At 31.0% G+C, this 18,634-nt stretch overlaps 1 protein-coding gene across 2 annotated transcripts; it reads left to right on the top strand.

Annotated features, from left to right (window-relative positions):
- Nucleotides 1–1,579: 1,579 nt before the first annotated feature.
- LOC9327274 (3-isopropylmalate dehydrogenase 1, chloroplastic) lies at nucleotides 1,580–3,344 on the top strand. Of its 2 annotated transcripts, XM_002893865.2 has the most exons (6): nucleotides 1,584–2,236; nucleotides 2,304–2,390; nucleotides 2,467–2,583; nucleotides 2,660–2,767; nucleotides 2,844–3,050; nucleotides 3,136–3,344. In XM_002893865.2, the coding sequence occupies exons 1-6, from the start codon at nucleotides 1,610–1,612 to the stop codon at nucleotides 3,208–3,210; spliced, it is 1,221 nt and encodes a 406-aa protein (XP_002893911.1). In that variant the 5' UTR covers nucleotides 1,584–1,609; the 3' UTR covers nucleotides 3,211–3,344. The 2 variants fall into 2 exon arrangements, with proteins under 2 accessions (XP_020869560.1, XP_002893911.1); XM_021013901.1 differs by lacking the exons at nucleotides 2,844–3,050; nucleotides 3,136–3,344 and having other exon boundaries at nucleotides 1,580–2,236; nucleotides 2,467–2,585; nucleotides 2,660–2,720.
- Nucleotides 3,345–18,634: the final 15,290 nt, after the last annotated feature.

Below are 18,634 nucleotides of genomic sequence, written 5' to 3'. Positions count from 1 at the left end.
TAATAAAGTTGGATAAAGATAATTAACAAAAATGAAGGTGGTAAAGAAGTGAAAAAAAAAAGATTTAATGAGATAGAAAAAAAAAAGTGAGAAAAGAAGACATTGAAATATTGTCTTAAATACGTGTAAAAATTCAAGATTCTTTGTATATATTGTACATTATACTACTTTCCTTTATTATTTGTATTATTTTCTCTAAAGTTATTGTTTCAATAGTATTTATATGATAAATACAACTAGCAAATTTAGCCTTTTAGATTTTCTATAAAATTCAGACACGTAGGCGAATGTTTCTTTATTTTGTTAGTAGGCACGGCTCTGCTAGAGTAAGCTACGACAATATTAAAGAATCTAGTCATTAAATATCATCTGAATTCCTATTAGATATTTAGAGTGTTCATTATTTCCAACTTAAGTTTGCAAATGAAGTGTACGATAATTATATTAATTTATTTAACTTGTAAAATTAAGAGTAAATTAAGAATTTGCAAATTAAGTGCAAATTTTGTTTGATTTATCTCTGATTTAAGTTTGCAAATTAAGAATTTCATATTGGATATCTCCTAGTTGTGCAAGTTTTTCAATTTCTGAATCAGGAGATCGAGAAACTACAGCAGTACGTTGATAAGAGTAAATCTGGTCAGCAATCAAATCTTTCAAAGTTGAAAGCTTATTTTGGAATATCTTTGGTAATTTTTGGATACTTGTGTATATGTTGTTTATGAATTATTATGATTTTTATAAGGAAGACTGGATTAGCCAGCCATTCCGAATATTGACCTCACACTCTGTAATTACTATAAGTCGACCATTTTCTGCAATTTACTAGTAATTACATCCTTTGTTATTTAAGAATTACATTATTGTAATGATTTTGTTGACTTGTTTTGGTTTTATGTTTCGGCATTGATACAAATAGGGTCGGACGTATTCTATTATACCTAACTAAAACTCGTTGAGACTAAGGCTCATCCATGATATATGATCTAGTTGAACTATAGTTGAAAATCAATAATGAGAACTTATCACTTCCTTTCCACGTTTCATCCACAAAACAACGATATCTAGAATAATTTGAATCAAATGAATTCTTTCACTTCCTTTGCACTCGATTCACTTCATTGGGATTATAATTTGAAAATATTAACTCCACACACGAGTTGAATTTGATATAATTATATACCGAACAATTATTTTTTTTCTTAAATTTCTGTTTTTGTTTAATAAGATACATCTATAGTTTCCTTGTAATTATTTTCTATAGACTTTTAGAATTTTTTTATAAAGATATATACGTATAATTAATTTTCTAAATAATTTTTTTTTTTTTTACACGTGTTAAAATTTAAGATCGATAAATTTGATATGTCCGTATAATTTTATTTTTTTAATAAATGAAAGAAAATTTTTGTTTAATAGGTGTCTGAGATCGATACAAGAATTATTTGAAAACCATACAAGATAAGATACATAAAAATGAACGCGAACATTGAACCAAGATGAGGTTAACCAATAACCAGAGATAACCGGTCTCCTTGCCGATGGAGGTGCCCTATGGTGTATAACTAGTGTGACACTCACTGGCCACAATTCCTAACTCGAAAAAAAGATGGCGGCGTTTTTGCAAACTAACATTACTCTGGATTCGATCAAGATCGTCCCGGGAAGATACAGTTCTCTCACCGATCGTGCGCCGTATCGAATTAGGTGCGCCGCCGCTTCACCGGTGAAAAAACGGTATAACATCGCTCTGCTTCCCGGCGATGGTATCGGTCCAGAAGTTATATCTGTCGCTAAGAATGTGCTTCAGAAAGCTGGGTTTCTCCAAGGACTGGAGTTTGATTTCCAGGAGATGCCTTTCGGAGGAGCAGCCTTGGATTTGGTCGGAGTTCCTCTGCCGGAGGAAACTTCCACGGCTGCAAAACAGTCTGATGCCGTTCTTCTTGGAGCTATCGGAGGCTACAAATGGGACAAGAATGAGAAACATCTGAGACCTGAGATGGGTCTCTTACACCTTCGAAGAGATCTCAAAGTCTTTGCTAATTTGAGACCTGCTACAGTTTTGCCACAGCTAGTTGATGCTTCCACACTGAAGAAAGAAGTAGCACAAGGTGTTGATATGATGATTGTAAGAGAGCTCATTGGAGGTATTTACTTTGGAGAGCCAAGAGGCATTACCATCAATGAAAATGGCGAAGAAGTCGGTGTTAATACAGAGATCTACGCTGCTCACGAGGTACTAACTCGATCTTCACAATCTGCTCTGTCAGCAATGTATTAATGCATTGCTTTATCTTCTTCAGATTGACAGAATTGCTCGTGTTGCATTCGAGACTGCTAGGAAAAGGCGTGGCAAGCTGTGTTCTGTTGATAAAGCCAATGTGTTGGATGTATGTTTTGACACTCTTGTTTTCACACTCTTGTTTGTTTTTCGTAATACAAAATTTTTTGTTTTGTTACATTTAGGCATCAATATTGTGGAGGAAAAGAGTAACAGCTTTAGCCTCTGAATATCCAGATGTTGAACTATCACATATGTATGTGGATAATGCTGCAATGCAGCTTATCCGTTACCCGAAACAGGTGATTGATCTTCGCGCATGTATAAAGCTAATACAGAAGTGGAACTAGTACTCACGGCGTTTTTAAAACATTGCAGTTTGACACAATCGTCACCAATAACATTTTTGGTGATATATTGTCTGATGAAGCTTCAATGATCACTGGAAGCATTGGGATGCTTCCATCTGCAAGTCTTGGTGCATCGGTAAATAAGACTATAATCTAATAATAATTCAAGGTTCCTCATGTTATATTGATTGTTAAACTTGTGATGATACTAGGGACCTGGACTCTTTGAACCTATACATGGCTCAGCACCAGATATAGCTGGACAAGACAAGGCAAACCCATTGGCCACCATTCTCAGTGCGGCCATGCTTCTCAAGTATGGACTTGGAGAAGAAACGGCTGCAAAGAGGATTGAAGACGCGGTCTTGGATGCTCTCAACAAAGGTTTCAGAACCGGAGACATCTACTCCCCCGGAAATGTATGTTTATGATGATTTCTGTCATTTGTTTTGTACAAGTTAGTGACAATATACTTGAAAAGTCTTTTGTGTTTTGAAAATGCAGAAACTGGTGGGATGCAAGGAAATGGGTGAGGAGGTTCTCAAATCACTGGACTCCAAAGTTCCAGCTACTGTTTAAGTTTACTGATGATTTAAAAAAGTGTGTAGCCCTTTGTTTTACGGTTACTTGTATGCTAATCCATGTATTAGAAACTGTAGTGTTTTAGCTTTTATAATAAATAAAATATTTGGGATCGAATTCTGCAATTCAAAGACAAGATTCTCCAAGAACATTTGACAAGTCTCCTGCCTCACTTACCCTGTTCTTGAAGATTGAGAAGTTCTCTCCAACTACAACTTACCTCTCTGCTAGTTTCGAATCCGATTAATTCTTGTCGTTTTGGTTTTGATTTCTTTCTCTTTTTCCCAAAAGTTTTGTCGCCAGAGAACTTTCTCAGGTACCCGAAATCAAAATTATTTTTTGTGTCAATCTTGGTATTTGGTTTATATATCAACGTGGCAAGTGAGTGGATGGACATGAGAGATAGGCCTGGGCATTCGGGTATCCGAACCCGTTCGGTTCTTTTTTTTCGGGTATCGGGTCTATTCGGGTAGGGGTTCGAAACCCATTCGGTTATTCTAAAAATTCGGTTCGGGTTCGGGTCGGTTCGGGTATTTTAATAAAAAAAAAACAAAATACCCGAAAATAACCAAAAATACCCGAAATATTTTCGGGTTAGGGTCGGGTTCGGGTTTTTAACTCATATATATCCAAATCTAACCGAAATACCCGATTTTTCGAAAATACATTGGTTACTCTTTACCCAAATATAACCAAAAATATCTAAAAATACTATAATTACCCAAAAGAAAACTACATCATTAGTTACTTTTTAACCAAATACTGTATCTCCAAATGTATCTGAATTACTCAAAAATACCTAATATATTCGGATTTATGATTGTAATTTAAAGTATTTCGGGTATTATAAATATAAATATAATTAATATTTTTAGGTGTATATTTGTATTCGGGTACCAACGGGTATTGGATTCGGTTCGGGTTTTTTCGGGTAGGAGGTCTAGGACCCATTCGGGTATTTTTTAAAAAAGGTTCGGATTCGGTTCGGATATTTTTTCGGGTTTTTCGGTTCGGGTATTCGGTTCCGGGTATTTTTCCCAAGCCTATGAGAGTGTCCAAAAGCTCATGGAAGAACCAAAAAAATAACATTTTTTTATTGAAATTATTATTTGAAAAATTTACAAAGATGTAATTTTCGTGGTGTAATTTGGAAACATATTCACAGTAAACAAGACAAGCTAACAACTTTAAAAGCTGAAAAAGTCCTTTGACTAAACCTTGCAGCAAGAAAAAAGCTTGATGAGAAGAAGAAATCAAAGATGGGATGAAAAAAAAAAGAGTAAATTAAAGAACAGAGCAAAGCGTTAAAGCTAGTACTGAGACCAATTATCCGGGATCCGGGATCCGATCCGATCCGCTCCGAAAAATAGGATATCCGGGTGGGACGGATCCGGATCCGGATAATGAAAAGCGGATCCGGATCTGGATAATAGAAAATTTATATCCGGATCCGGGATATTTTATATTATAATAAATTTTTTTAATATTTTATTACTATTATTTAAATTTTATTAATAAATTCTATTATTTTATATAAGAATAATATTTTTTTTTAATAATATTTTAATTATTTATATTAAATTATTGTTTTAAATATTTTTCTTCAAATTTTATATTAATAAAAAAATCATATTAAAAAAACCCGGATCCGTATATCCTAAAAAAGTCGGATATCCGGCCCAGCCCTAGTCAAAGCTACAAAAAAAAACCCTGCATTTTGGGACTAACCTTTGTGACGCTTTTGTTGGTCGCAAAAAAGAACAACTAATTTGTGACTATTTTAAGACTACTCAGCGACTACCAAAAAGATAGAAGCAAAATTGTCGCAACTTTACGACGCAATAAAGTCATCGCCAAAGATTTTCAGTTTCTTGACTATTATCCGACTTTTTTGCGACCCAAGCAATATAGACGTAAAATAATCACAATTTGAGTCGATTTAGCGACTACGGTTTAAGTCAAAAGAAAGAGTCGCAAATTACTGATTGCAACTAAATATTCGGTCACAAGTTTTCTTAAATCTTTATGTTATAATTCATACTCAAGTCTAAGATTATACTTCAATAAAACTTTTATCTATTTATATGTTGACTAATTTAACGAATGAATGAATTGGCAATTCGGTAATATACCTTGCAATACACTCTAAGGCATGCAGTTCGACTCTCAAGCAAGTTAAGTTTTTCACCATTTTTACTGGTAGTCACAAAATGGTCGCAATTCTGCCACGGTTTAGCGACAACCACCTGAAGGATTTGCAACTAACACCTGAATTAGATACTAACTTGCGACTACGTACCCACTTCGTGCTGGCGCCCCAGTGAAAGAATTTTCTTCCGAGGAAGAGGAGGATGAGGAAGAAATCCCCTGAAACGGAGAAAGAACGAAGCAGCGATGACAGAGCCCCCCGATCCCACATGTACCCCTTTTTTAATAAAAAAATGACGCCTTGTTCTCAATTTCTTTTTAAATCTTTACTGATAACCACGCTTTTAATGCAGGGATCTTCTATTGAAGGAGAGTATCCGGGAAAGGTCAGTGAATTTCTTAAATCAATTCTGATTTAGGAAGATAGATCGATCCTCGAGATATATTGATTTGGTTGACCCCTCCTATAAACATGCATACTACTTCTCTTAATTTTCCAACCTTTGCTTTTTGCAGGTATGGATTCAGAGCTTCACTGTGGTAAGAGCATGCCAGTTATCGAGCTGCCTACGTACCCACTTCGAGATCAAGCCACACCGTCGTTAATGAATACAAAGAAATCGATGTCTAAACATAGAAGTTTTTCAAGTTGATAACAATCCATGGTCTTTATACCGGGTTGTCTTCGAGATCTTTTAATCAGTAAACTCCATTCCGAATAACTTCTGTTATTATGTAAGGTTCCTCCCAATTTATCTTGTGTTCTCAAACACTCATCTTGTGACGTATATCCCGACGAAAAAAGGTCTACTTTTAACCTTGGAATTGTAGTATCGAGCCGCTGCTTGCTCGTAATTTTGAATAAGGATCGTGGCCTGATCACTTTTTTCGTAATATCGAGGGAATCATCCAACATGGCAGAATTTTTTGTGTCCCATTAAGGCGTATATTTTGAACAAGCAGCTTATGGGTGAGAGCTCGTCAAATATCTGTTGAGTGTGGACATTTAAAGAGGAGGTGATTGCATGTTTTAACTAGCTCCAAAAAATATGAACAAGCCACTAACTAGTTCAGTCTCTCGTCAATAATTTGTTCTGAACTACGAGCCATGCCATGAATGAGTATTTGGGTGTCACCTGACTGAACTATATACCCTTATACCATTCTTTAATTGGTTGTGCTTCTCGGGTTAATTCCCATGATGCTTTTGAACTGAATTTGCGCTTGAGTTTGTCTAACACCTGATTCTTATTTCAATAACAAGGCATATTAAGAGATAACCTATAACTCAAGTAACAATGAATAACCGGAAATAACCTACAGAATTAATTGGATGAACTTAATTCGTCTTTCAACTCATCCAATTAATGTTGAAACGAAATGAATTACCAATCCGAAAATTCCAAATAATGAATGAAATTAAATAAAGAATCTCAAGCTCTTAGGACCAACGTCCTTTGGCAACCTCCTACAACTCCTCAAGGTTACTTGCAAAAAAAAGATAGGGGTGAGCAATCTAAAATTACTCAGTAAAGGTAAGTCTTAGGACTCCCAAATTCTCTATACACAAACATATTTATAGAATCACAAAGTCTAAACCTACGACAAGCAGACAATCACGTGTTAAAGACATAAACACTTCAAATAATTGAGATTACATCCCATAACCACCACCACCACAAAAACGAGTAGGATTTCACGTGTCAACCCACGCCATCCACATCCATTGATGTGTGTGGAGTTCACTTCAATCTTTTACATGAAAGACCACACGTTAAACTGCAAGTGCACAGTAATCAGAGTAGTATTTTAGGATCAATCCCACAAAGAGTATAGTTACGGGTTATTGAATTCAAACAAGAAGATCTAGCTAAGACAAAACTAAACTTGGGGGTTTTGGTTTTGGGTTTTCTAATGACTAATGCAATGAAAGTAAATGAATGCGATATATGAAAGCTAAATGAAATAATGAAAGCTAAGAGAATAATCGATTGTAAACTATATGACTAAGACGTTGGGCGTTCTGGGTTTCTCCAAGTATCATGGTTCTCGACTAACTAAGGTTTAGATCTCTAGGGTTTCTATGTTTTCGTTCTAGTTCATAATTACGAAAGGAGAACAAACGAGTTACCCTACGTTATAGGATAAACCGACACATCTCCCTATACTCCGTTACTCAACTAACGCAGGCAACGACACATAGATCGACACATTAAGAGTGGATTCGCTAAGTACTCTAAGTCCTGTTACTCAACTTACGCATGCAACAACACAAAGGATTGGTAACACTATGTCCGAGATTAGGTTTACCCGGTTAGAACTCCTAACCTCTTGGATCAGCATTTGGTGATCAATCTAAAAACATGAATTAAGTAAAAGATGTCCCAAAAGAATCTAAGTATGAACGAAATAACGGATCTATAAACCGAATATGATTTGAACCATGAATCCCCTTTGAATCACCTCATAAAACCCAACAAAGGAAACTACTCGCTCATGATGCAAAGAAACGAGATGGAGATGAAGTAGGAAAGCATAATAAACAAATCAACAAAACAAAGGGATTTCAAAAAGAAGACTTCTCTAGTGTCACAGAAGCTACTTGTCTCCCCAAAAGTCTTGAAAGAAAGAGTAGAAGAGAAAACTATAAAGAAGAAAGGAAGGATTTTCAAAGGACGACTTCTTCGATGGCAAGAGAGCTTCGGCGAGGTGGAGCTAGGAGAGCTGAGAGGCTCATCGAGGTGGTTTCAGGAGGTTGTCAAAATTAGGGTGAAGAGGCAGTAGGGTTTCACCACTTTGTCTCGGAATTTATAGGCTTCGATTAGGTCAAGGGGCAAAATCGTCATTTCCCATTAATTAGGTTTAAGTGATGGCTCGAGTTTCTGGACCGGGTGCAGAGGTGAGTGACCGGTGGGATGTGTGAAGGATAGCCTAAACACGGGCTTCATGACCGGTGGTGCTTGGAGGCTCCAGAACGGTCCCGAGGCTGTCTGGCCGGTCTGGACATGTCTTCACTCCTCTGCGCATAACTTCCGAATGGCTGAATAGTTTGCATTGATTCTACTTAATGGAAAATCTTGACTCTTCTAGCTATCCATAGCCACCGAGATATCTGGATTTGGTAATCAGAAAGACCTCGGACGAATGTCATTTTCTGAAGTATAGAAACTGTTTGAAATTGAATTTGATCGACTTACTCCCTTTTTGCTTGAAAACTCATTATTCTTTTTTGAAGCATAAATACTTGCAAACGTCCTTGAAATCTCCAATATCTCTTGTTTTTTCTACGAAAACCCTAAATAAACATAGTAAAAATGGAATAAAATACGATGTTATCATCCATTACCGGATTTCTCGTGCCTAATGCACTTCTTACATATACTTATAAATATTGATACACTCATCGAACAAATACGGTTACATTAAACTTTCATATAATGTTTCCAAATTCCAAAAATACACTTTAACTAAAACAAAATTCCAAATATAGTTGAAAAGTCCAGTTTTTTTAAAAAATTTCACATTAAATCAAAATTCACTATTAAAGATACTAATTATTTTGTATCTAAAACCCCAAAAAATTTCTTAAAAAGCCATGCAGAAAATATTTATGGTAAAAAGACTTGACAAAATTTTAGTGTAAAAGACCCTTAAATATTGAGGCTCGAATTCATTGCTTTAGTGGCTTGACCTGTGGGCTGGGCATGGGTCCGTGGAAGGTTTTACTTAGATTTTTAAGGGAGAAGAAGAAGATACATACTTTCTTTTATTTTTTAACTGATAATAATCATATTGATGTTTCACGAGGTGCTTGTTCTCAATAATATCTCTAATTTGTCAGTTTTATCAGAAAAAAATAACTGAAAACGGTTGTCCTTTTAAGGAAGATAAAGATAAAAAGACGAGAGGTATGTCACAGCAATTTGTCTATCTTAACCCTTTTTTATAATTTTTTTTTCTTTAGGTTGTAAATTCAGTTTTGTTTTAACAAGCTTTGAATCAGATTCTAGATGAATCTCGCTCTTCATCCCGTGACAATGTTTTTCAAGTGGCTACCTTTTTCGGAACGACCTCATAGAAATTTTGAGTCCTTCTGGAGGAATGAACAAAGACTTGATCTCTTACAGGATTTTTATGGTCGCTATGGCAGCGATTCTACTATCGCATTTGTAGTTGTTACTGAGTTGATCCGCAAAAACCCAAGAAACAGAAGAGAAAGCAGTCGACAGCTTAATTATGTTAAGTATGATATTTGGCTGGGATCGTTTATTTTCCTAATCGGATACATGGCTGGCTTTTATGTTGTTAGTAGTCATCCGTTTCGAGGTATTTCCAAATGGTTAGTCCATGTTTTCGTTGGGTTTTCGGCTATTGCCGTTGTTTTTGCTACCTATAAAAAGTGAAGAATCTATGAGAGAGTGATTTTCTAATAAAAATAAAGTTATCTATTTTGATAAATGTGATCTTATATGCAATATTGAACATCAAATGTATACCACAATCTCCCTTATTCTAAGCATTATAAATAAACAAAGTTTGGTTAAATAAAAATATTTGAAATTTTGATACATATATTTATGGTAAGTATATTTAATATTTGTATATGTTTGGTTATTAATTTTGTTTAGTTTTGTTATTTTTAATTAATTACATATATTTTATATTAATTGTATATTCAAGAACAAAGACACTTTGGGTTATATTCAAGAACGGTTTTGATCCCAACACAACACGTTTTGGTCGGGCTTGGATCGGTTGATTCGACGGTTAAGAAGGATAGACAATCCATCATGTTGTAGATGATGCTGGAACAGTCGATGGAGTTTGATGGTTTTGGTGTTGGAGACATCAACGGTGGCTGTGACGGCGATCCAAAGTCGGCTGCATCCGATAGTGATGATGATACTAATAGTGTAATAGATAGAAGAACAAACGGTGGCTTCATTTTTTGTTTGGTTAGTGTTTTTTTTCTTGTTTTTCTATTAGGTTTTCTTTGTGAGCTTGAAACGTCGTTAAGAGGTTTATATATAAAAGGTGAAGTGTGGTGACACAAGATGAATTTTTTTAAAAAAATTTGTTTTGAGTTTTAGAAGCACAACCGCCAAAAATAAGACGCTACTTTGAGTATCCTTGATTGCAATTGGAAACGAATATATATTGATCAAAAACCTTTTCTTGTGTGAAGACCTAATTATTCCTTGGAGGTTCTTGGTGGGTATATATACAAAAGGACGAAGAAGATCAAGGTAGAGTAACTGTTATATTATCTTTTAGGTTAAGTTTGTTGATTGATTCTCAGTTAATTAGTTTATGGTCATGATTTGCAGAATCTTAAGACGTATTCATATTTTAATGGTCCGTGCAGTGCCGGTCCAACATATTTTGATACCCTAAGCAAAGCTTATAAAGTCCTTTTTGTTCATTATAAAAAATCATAAACAATAATAAAATATACATTAAACTTTCATATAATGTTTCCAAATTCCAAAAATACACTTTAACTAAAACAAAATTCCAAAAATAGTTTAAAAGTCCATTTTTTAAAAAAAAATTCACATTAAATCAAAATTTCACTATTAAAGATACTAATTAGTTTGTATCTAAAATCCCAAAAATTTCTTAAAAGGCTGTGCAGAAAATATTTATGGTAAAAGGACTTGACAAAATTTTAGTGTAGAAGACCCTTAAATATTGAGGCTCGAATTCATTGCTTTAGTGGCTTGCCCTGTGGGCCGGGTCTGGGTCCGTGGAAAGTTTTACTTGGATTTTTAAGGGAGAAGAAGAAGGCACGTACTTTCTTTTATTTCTTGACTAGGTTGTTTAGCCGCGAGTATATACTATATGTTATATATAAGATATATCTTTTAATCTTGACTAGGTTGTTATATATTATGTTATATATAAGATATATCTTTTAATTTTGATTAAATATATATTGTTTGGTATTTATTACTTAGTATTTTGTTTTAAATTAAAATTTAAGGTAAATAAAGAAATGAGTGTATTTATTTTACTTAGTTTTCTTTTTTAAATTTAAAATTTAAAATTTTCTTAGTATCTTTTAATTTTTGATTAAATATATATTGTTTGGTATTTACTCAGTTTTGAATTGAGTCTACTTACTTTTTCTACTTAATGAAAATATTGAAAACCAAATAAATGATGTATCAAATGTTGAAAGATCATTTTATTAGTTTATTGTACATTAATAAAATAACCGTTTTATGCTACATGTAAAAACAGAATTTATTTGAGAAGTGTATAAAAACATTTTCATTTGGGGTGAAAATTTACCGCCATTAAATGTTCCGTAACGTTGGTTAACGGATGTTAAGTCACGGGTTCTAATATACCAATAAATCAAAGATAAAGTATTGTTTGACCAACCAAAATTATTTTAGGCATTTTTATTCCAAAAAAAAAAACTTAGGTATTAAATGGCCAAAACAAAATAGATGAGGGTTTTTTCGGGTTTTTTTCCTTTTCATTTGGTAAACTTTTTTACACCTTAAATAGATGTAAGATGGAGACGGATTACATTGTAAAAGATAATTGAAAAGAGATAAATGATTACTCTATACCATTATCACTAACCTTAACAGTCTTGGGTGCAATACTCTTTGGATATTGCCTTTCTCTTTAAGACTTATGTTATTTTGAAGCATACTCAATTCTCATTTCCTTCTTCTCATCCTTAGTCTTCTTGATTATCTTTTTAATCTCACTACAAGAATATCAAAAAAAATTTTGAGCCAATTAAAATTTAGGTTTATATAAATTGATTATTTTGGGCAAAGAAAATCAACTTTAATGCATCTTCTCTCGTTGCATTACAAATTTCAGATTTCTCTACTCGTTTCTTTTGAAGATCTCTAAAATAGAATACACGATTGATTGTGTAGGCTTCTTGATTGTGTGTAAGTTTCCATTGTGATAGAAAGATTTAGCTTGCCATTTGTGTAGGAATCGACCACATATAGATTGAAGTTGGCGACTTGTTTGGAGCTCTTTCAATGGAATAATGGTCATTTGGTAAGTGGAACACAGACGTGAAGGAAGCGAGAGTTTTACAAATTTTGTATGGGATGTTTCAAATTAAGAAATTGAGCCATATATAGAGGTAAATGATTTATGTTAGATGTTTATGTTCTTCTATTGTAATTAACTCACATAATTATTTGGAGTTAATTTTTAGGCCTGTTACATCGTTACTTATTGAGGATAGTATTAAAGACAATTTAACATAACAATTCTGGGCTTTTGATTATACATACGTTTTTCTCAAATATAATGCCTTTAATATTTAATTGTAAATATGCATTAAAAATTTAACAGATTCATTCAATATTGAAGGTATACGTTTACGCTAAAATAATGCATTCAACTAGATTGTTACCCGCGGTACACCGCGGGTTAATTATTTGTTTTTTTTTGTTTTTTTATAAACCGATGAATTTGTTGTATATAATATTTTTTGTTGTACATTGCGAGTCACATGCGTTGTAACTAAAAATGAAAATTTTAAGTTGTATTTGTTTTGTTTAGTGTTTAAAATTGTATAATTGTATTTTGACTAGGATATGACCCGCGGTACACCGCGGGTTAATTATTTGATTTTTTTATTTTTATAAATTGATGAATTTATTGTGTATAATATTTTTTGTTGTATACCGCGGGTCACATGCGTTGTATCTAAAATAAAAAATTTTAAGTTGTATTTGTTTTGTTTAGTGTTTAAGATTGTATAATTGTATTTTGATTTGTTATTTATAGGATTTCACCTGTGGTATATTGTCTCGTATTAATATTGACCCAAACCCGTCCAACCATATAATCTAAAATGAAATTAAACATCATTTTGTTATTTTTTTAATAACACTTTTATTTAAATATCATATAATTCGAGTTAATTTGAAAGTTGCTTTCAAATAGTTTCCATGTATATTTTTAAATTAGTGTGTGTTTTTGGACCAACCCGTAAAAACAATTTATAATTGTATCTTAAAATACTAATTAGGATTTCACCCGTGATATACTGTCCCATTTTAGATAATTGTAAAAATTAAAGAAAGATCCGAATGACTCAATTTCGGGTCTGAATAAAATAACGACATGATTAAATGCTCAATTTGTTCTTAAAAATGTTAATATAGATTACACACATATTTTTATTCATCGATTGAGTAATATATGTCCGTTTTAAAAAATTTGAATTGTAACATATGCAGAAAAAAAAAAACTAAAATTTACTAACTATTTATATATTTTATAATAATTTAAAATAATATAAATATAAGATCAAATAAAAGTGAAATAAGAATCATATATTTATGTTTAAATTAGGTAGAGAGGTTTTAGGAAATTAGTACAAATTTGTTATATTAGCATTAAATCATCATATTTGATTTCTTTATCTATAAAAATCGTGGAGAATATACCATAAATAAAGCGTTTAAATATAGTAATTAGTTGAGAAAGTATATATATTTTAGATTTTATTAATTATTTTCGTTTTTTAATTTTGCCAAAATTTAAGGAAAGATCCGATTGAAGATTTCCGGGTCAAAATTAAACAAATTTGACCCGATTTGGGTACCCCAAAAACTGCTGCAAAAATGTATAGTAGATGTTTGACAAAAAAAAAAAAATTGTATTTTGATTTGTTAATCCCAAGATTTCACCCGTGATATATTATCCCGTATTAATATCAATCCAAATCCGACCCGTCCCACCATATAATCATGTCCCGTAAAATTAAACATCATTTTGTTATTTCTTTTAATAACACTTTTATTTAAAAGACATATAATTCGAGTCAATTTAAAAGTTTGCTTTCAAATAGTTTCTATAATATATATATATATATATTTTCAAATTAGTGTGTGTTTTTAGACCAACCCGTAAAAATATTTTAAAAATGTATATTAAAATACTAAATAATTGTATTTCGATTTGTTAATTTTAAGATTTCACCGTGGTATATTGTCCCGTTTTAGATAATTGTAGAAATTAAGAAAATATCTGAATGACTCAATTCCGGGTCAGAGTAAAAAAAAATACGACCTGATTAAACGCGCAAATTTGTTTTTTAAAAATGTTAATATAGATTGTACACATACTTTTTTCTTCATCGATTGAGTAATATATGTCCGTTTTAAAAAATTTGAATCATAGCATATGCAGAAAAAAAATCGAATTTTTTTATTAAGTATATATATTTTATAATAGTTCAAAATAATATAAATATAAGATCATATAAAAGTGAAATGAGAATCATATATTTATGTTTTAATTAGGTAGAGAGGTTTTAGGAAATTAGTTCAAATTTGTTATATTAGCATTAAATAATCATATTTGATTTCTATATCTATTAAAATTGTAGAGAATATGCCATAAATAAAGAGTTTAGGTATAGTAATTAGTTGAGAAAATATATATTTTTTAGATTTTATTGATTAATTTTCGTTTTTTAGTTTTGTTAAAAATAAGGAAAGATCCGATTGAAGATTTCCGGGTCAAAATTAAACAAAATTTGACCCGATTAGGAACCCCAAAAAGTGTTGCAAAAATGTATAGTAGATATTAGATTTAATTAGTTCAAATTATTTGATTTAATGATTTAGATTTTGAATTTATTTTTAAAAAAGAAATGCCAAGTGGACCAATAAGAGGAGAGTGAAACCTTACTTTTATATGTATGATTGATATTAATCATATTTATATTTCAGGAGGTGCTTGTTCTCAATAATATCTCTAACTAGGATTTCAACCCGCGGTTCACCGCGGGCCTCGGCTTTATGCGGTTTTCTTATAAAGTATTTGATTATGTTTTATATACATAATTTATAAAGTATGTTTTTTAATCCTTTATAAACAATGTTTGGGTTTTTATAGTGGTTGGTTGTTATTTAGTGATTAGGAGAATGTGTTTAAATATGTGTATTAATTAGTAAATGTGTATGTAATTCTAATATAGGTAAAGTAGTTATTAAAATGAGAAATAGTAAAAGTGGTGTAATTGTTTTTGTCATTATAAGTGTTCTTTTACTATATGGAATTCTATACATTTTTTTTCTTGCATAACAAAGAGTATAACATTTATCCTGGTACATCGCGGGTATCGGTTTTATATTGTTTTTCTAATATATATTTGATAATATATTATAGTTTAAGTGTTTTCTAAAATGTAAAAATGTAGTTGTTGTATCATTTTTGGCACTGTAATTGTTCATTATACTATGTTAAATCCTTTATTTTATTTTTATCATAACAAACAGTTTTACATATACTTATATTTAATCAAAATATATATGTAATTGTTTTTTAAAAATGAGATAAAATTGCATATATAATGAATGTTTTTATAGTTTAGTTAGGTAATATAATTAAATTGTAATTTTCCTCTAGTCATGGTATATAGAATCAATTTTATTTACTTAAAGTATACAGTGGAAATTAAAAAAAAAAGCATTTATAGACATTTTGGAAAATTAATTTTTATATTATTTTAATAGTTATAACGATAAAAAATATATTTCGTTTCTATGTTAAAAATGTTATTAATTATTTTAATAGTTATAAAGTTTAGTCAAACATCTAAATAATTCGAAATTTTTGAATTTAATTTAAGAAGATTGCTCCATAATTTCAAATTTTTACAGAATATTTTTTATTTGCAAATATTTGATATTTGAATTTATTTGAAAATATTTGATATTCGGTTTTAACTATGTTAACACTATTAATCTTAAATACCTTATCAATGCTTGTGAAAACTCTGTTTTGTATTTCTCTAAGTAGTATAGATTAATTAGTTATATTTTTATTAACTATTAACTAATCCAATTGGATGGTATATACTGAGTTAATAGCAAATCACAACTATATATATTCTCAAAACAAATTACGATTTTATATCTAAAGTATAAACAATATAAAGAAAAATATTGTAGTTAATTTGCATATTACGATTGTGTGTTTAAAATTATATTAACATAATCCGAATTTGGTATTTTAGAGTAATTTTAATAGATCAAAATTAAATGCTTGATTTTATAAAACAAACAGAAAACTACATTTACTTAATGCATGTAGTTTCATGTTTGCGCAAAATCCCAAAGCTTTAAATGACACAAGAAATAGTAATTATATAATATATGTATTATATATATATATATACATATATGTAACTTACAACAAAAAAAGTTAAAAAAGAAAAAAAAAAGCATGTGATGTGATCATTAAGAAATCGTTATCAAAATTGATACCAAAATTACAACTTTTAACTTAAACTTTTTATAAAATTCGTTGAAAAAAATTGTATAACACCTCTAAATAACATTTCAGATAAAGTAAAAATATCAGCAGGACAAGAGTCAAGAGCTTTTCTTGGCTTTGATCATAACGTCAAATCCATATGAAATATTGTCTGGATGATTTTTCTCGGCTTTGATGTTGGACGACTGACTCAAGACGGAGACATCACATAGACCAACGCATCACATATAGATACCAAAGCAACAAAAAAAAATAGATACCATTTTATTAAAAATTGCAGATACAATACAACAGCCAAAACTTGAGAATTACATTGACAAAATCTCTTTTATTTTGCTGATGGGTGATAAAAGAGTAACTTGACCGGTTTATATAGAGGAGAGGTTTAGTGTCGTTAGGTTTAGCTTAAAAATAAAGAATTTAATATTTTCTAAACATTTTGGGAAATAAATTTACAACTTCTCTTTTGATTTTTTTTTTTACACTATTCTATAGAATATCCTACCCCCATAAATGTGGGATTACATATCGTTATAATAAATAATTAATTACCATAATAAGTGGAAACGAATTAATTACCATAAAAATCGGAAATTATTTCGTTACCATAATTCTATACAATACTAATATATATTACATTTGAACAATTAAATTCTTAGAGATATATATTTTGTTTTAGAACCAATCAATACATCTTACTGTGGTCTATTGGTTAGTGCCGTTTGAATTGTTGTGCAGGTCATGGGTTCGGATCCTTTAAAATTTTTTTTTTCCAGTGTAGAGTAAATGACAAAATTACCCTTATCTTCTTCCTTGAGAAATCGATCTCTGCAAAACCCTAACCTACCACCACTTCATTTTTTCACGATTTTGATCAGTTTTTTTTTTTTTTTTCCATTGTAACATAGAGATGTATGTTATAATCAACAATTACCAATCGATTTGTATAGAGATGTATTTCTTTGTAAAATTCTCATTTTTCGCCCGAACATGTCATGATACCGGTGAAAGTAGGGCAATAGAAGAAAGCTCCATATTTGTTTTTTTTCGTTTTCGTTATATTCTTAGATCGAAATTGTATCAGATGTCAATTATTAGTTTCCATATATTCAATCCGTGAATCATAGCCCACCCATAAAAAATACACGCAGATCCCCTAATCTTTTAATGAAATGTTTTGAGCAAATTATCCTTCTCCAATTTGATTAAGCCTTTGTAAATGCCAAAATTGAAATTGAAATTGAGGCCAAATTAGACCATTTTTCAATTTGTACTTCCCTTTTAATAATAAGGGGATTTGTCAGTTTAATCAAAAAAAATAACTGAAAACTGTTGTCTTTTTAAGGAAGATAAAGATAAAAAGACGAGAGGTATATCACAACAATTTGTCTATCTTAACCCTTTTTTATGGTAAGCATATTTAATATTTCTATATGTTTGGTTATTAATTTTGTTTAGTTTTGTTATTTTTAATTAATTACATATATTTTAAATTAATTGTATATAGTTACTTTTAGTATATATATATATATATATATATATATACGTTTTGTTTTTTATAAATCTAAAATGTTCTCGTAGCTTAATGGTTGAGTGTCTCTTATGAGTGCATTAGGTTAGCAGTTCGTTTCATTGTACACGTGTTTTTCCTTCTTATTTTTAAGTGAAACAACGTCGTTTTGATCCAACGGAGACTTCTAACGGATTGTTAACCCCGATGAACGTCAGTTTAACGGAAATTTAACAGCATGCCCGAAATGGCCAAGTCATCGAAACTTGACCATTTTATCAAAAAGTCAAACTAAATTTTACGATTTTTCTGGCATTTCGAAAGTTCATGTTTTTTTTCGTCCCAAATTTGAAAGTTTGTGCCTTTTTTTCGATATTTTTCCAATATAATAATAGCAATCCAAATAAATGTTTTTACGGTTACATTTTTTTTACCGTAAGTCTTCATAAATATTCTATTAATAAATTATTGCAATAGTTCAATTGA

Source organism: Arabidopsis lyrata (assembly GCF_000004255.2).
Source record: "Arabidopsis lyrata subsp. lyrata unplaced genomic scaffold ARALYscaffold_1, whole genome shotgun sequence".
Classification (NCBI taxonomy): domain Eukaryota; kingdom Viridiplantae; phylum Streptophyta; class Magnoliopsida; order Brassicales; family Brassicaceae; genus Arabidopsis; species Arabidopsis lyrata.
This window is presented reverse-complemented; position numbering and strand designations above follow the sequence as displayed.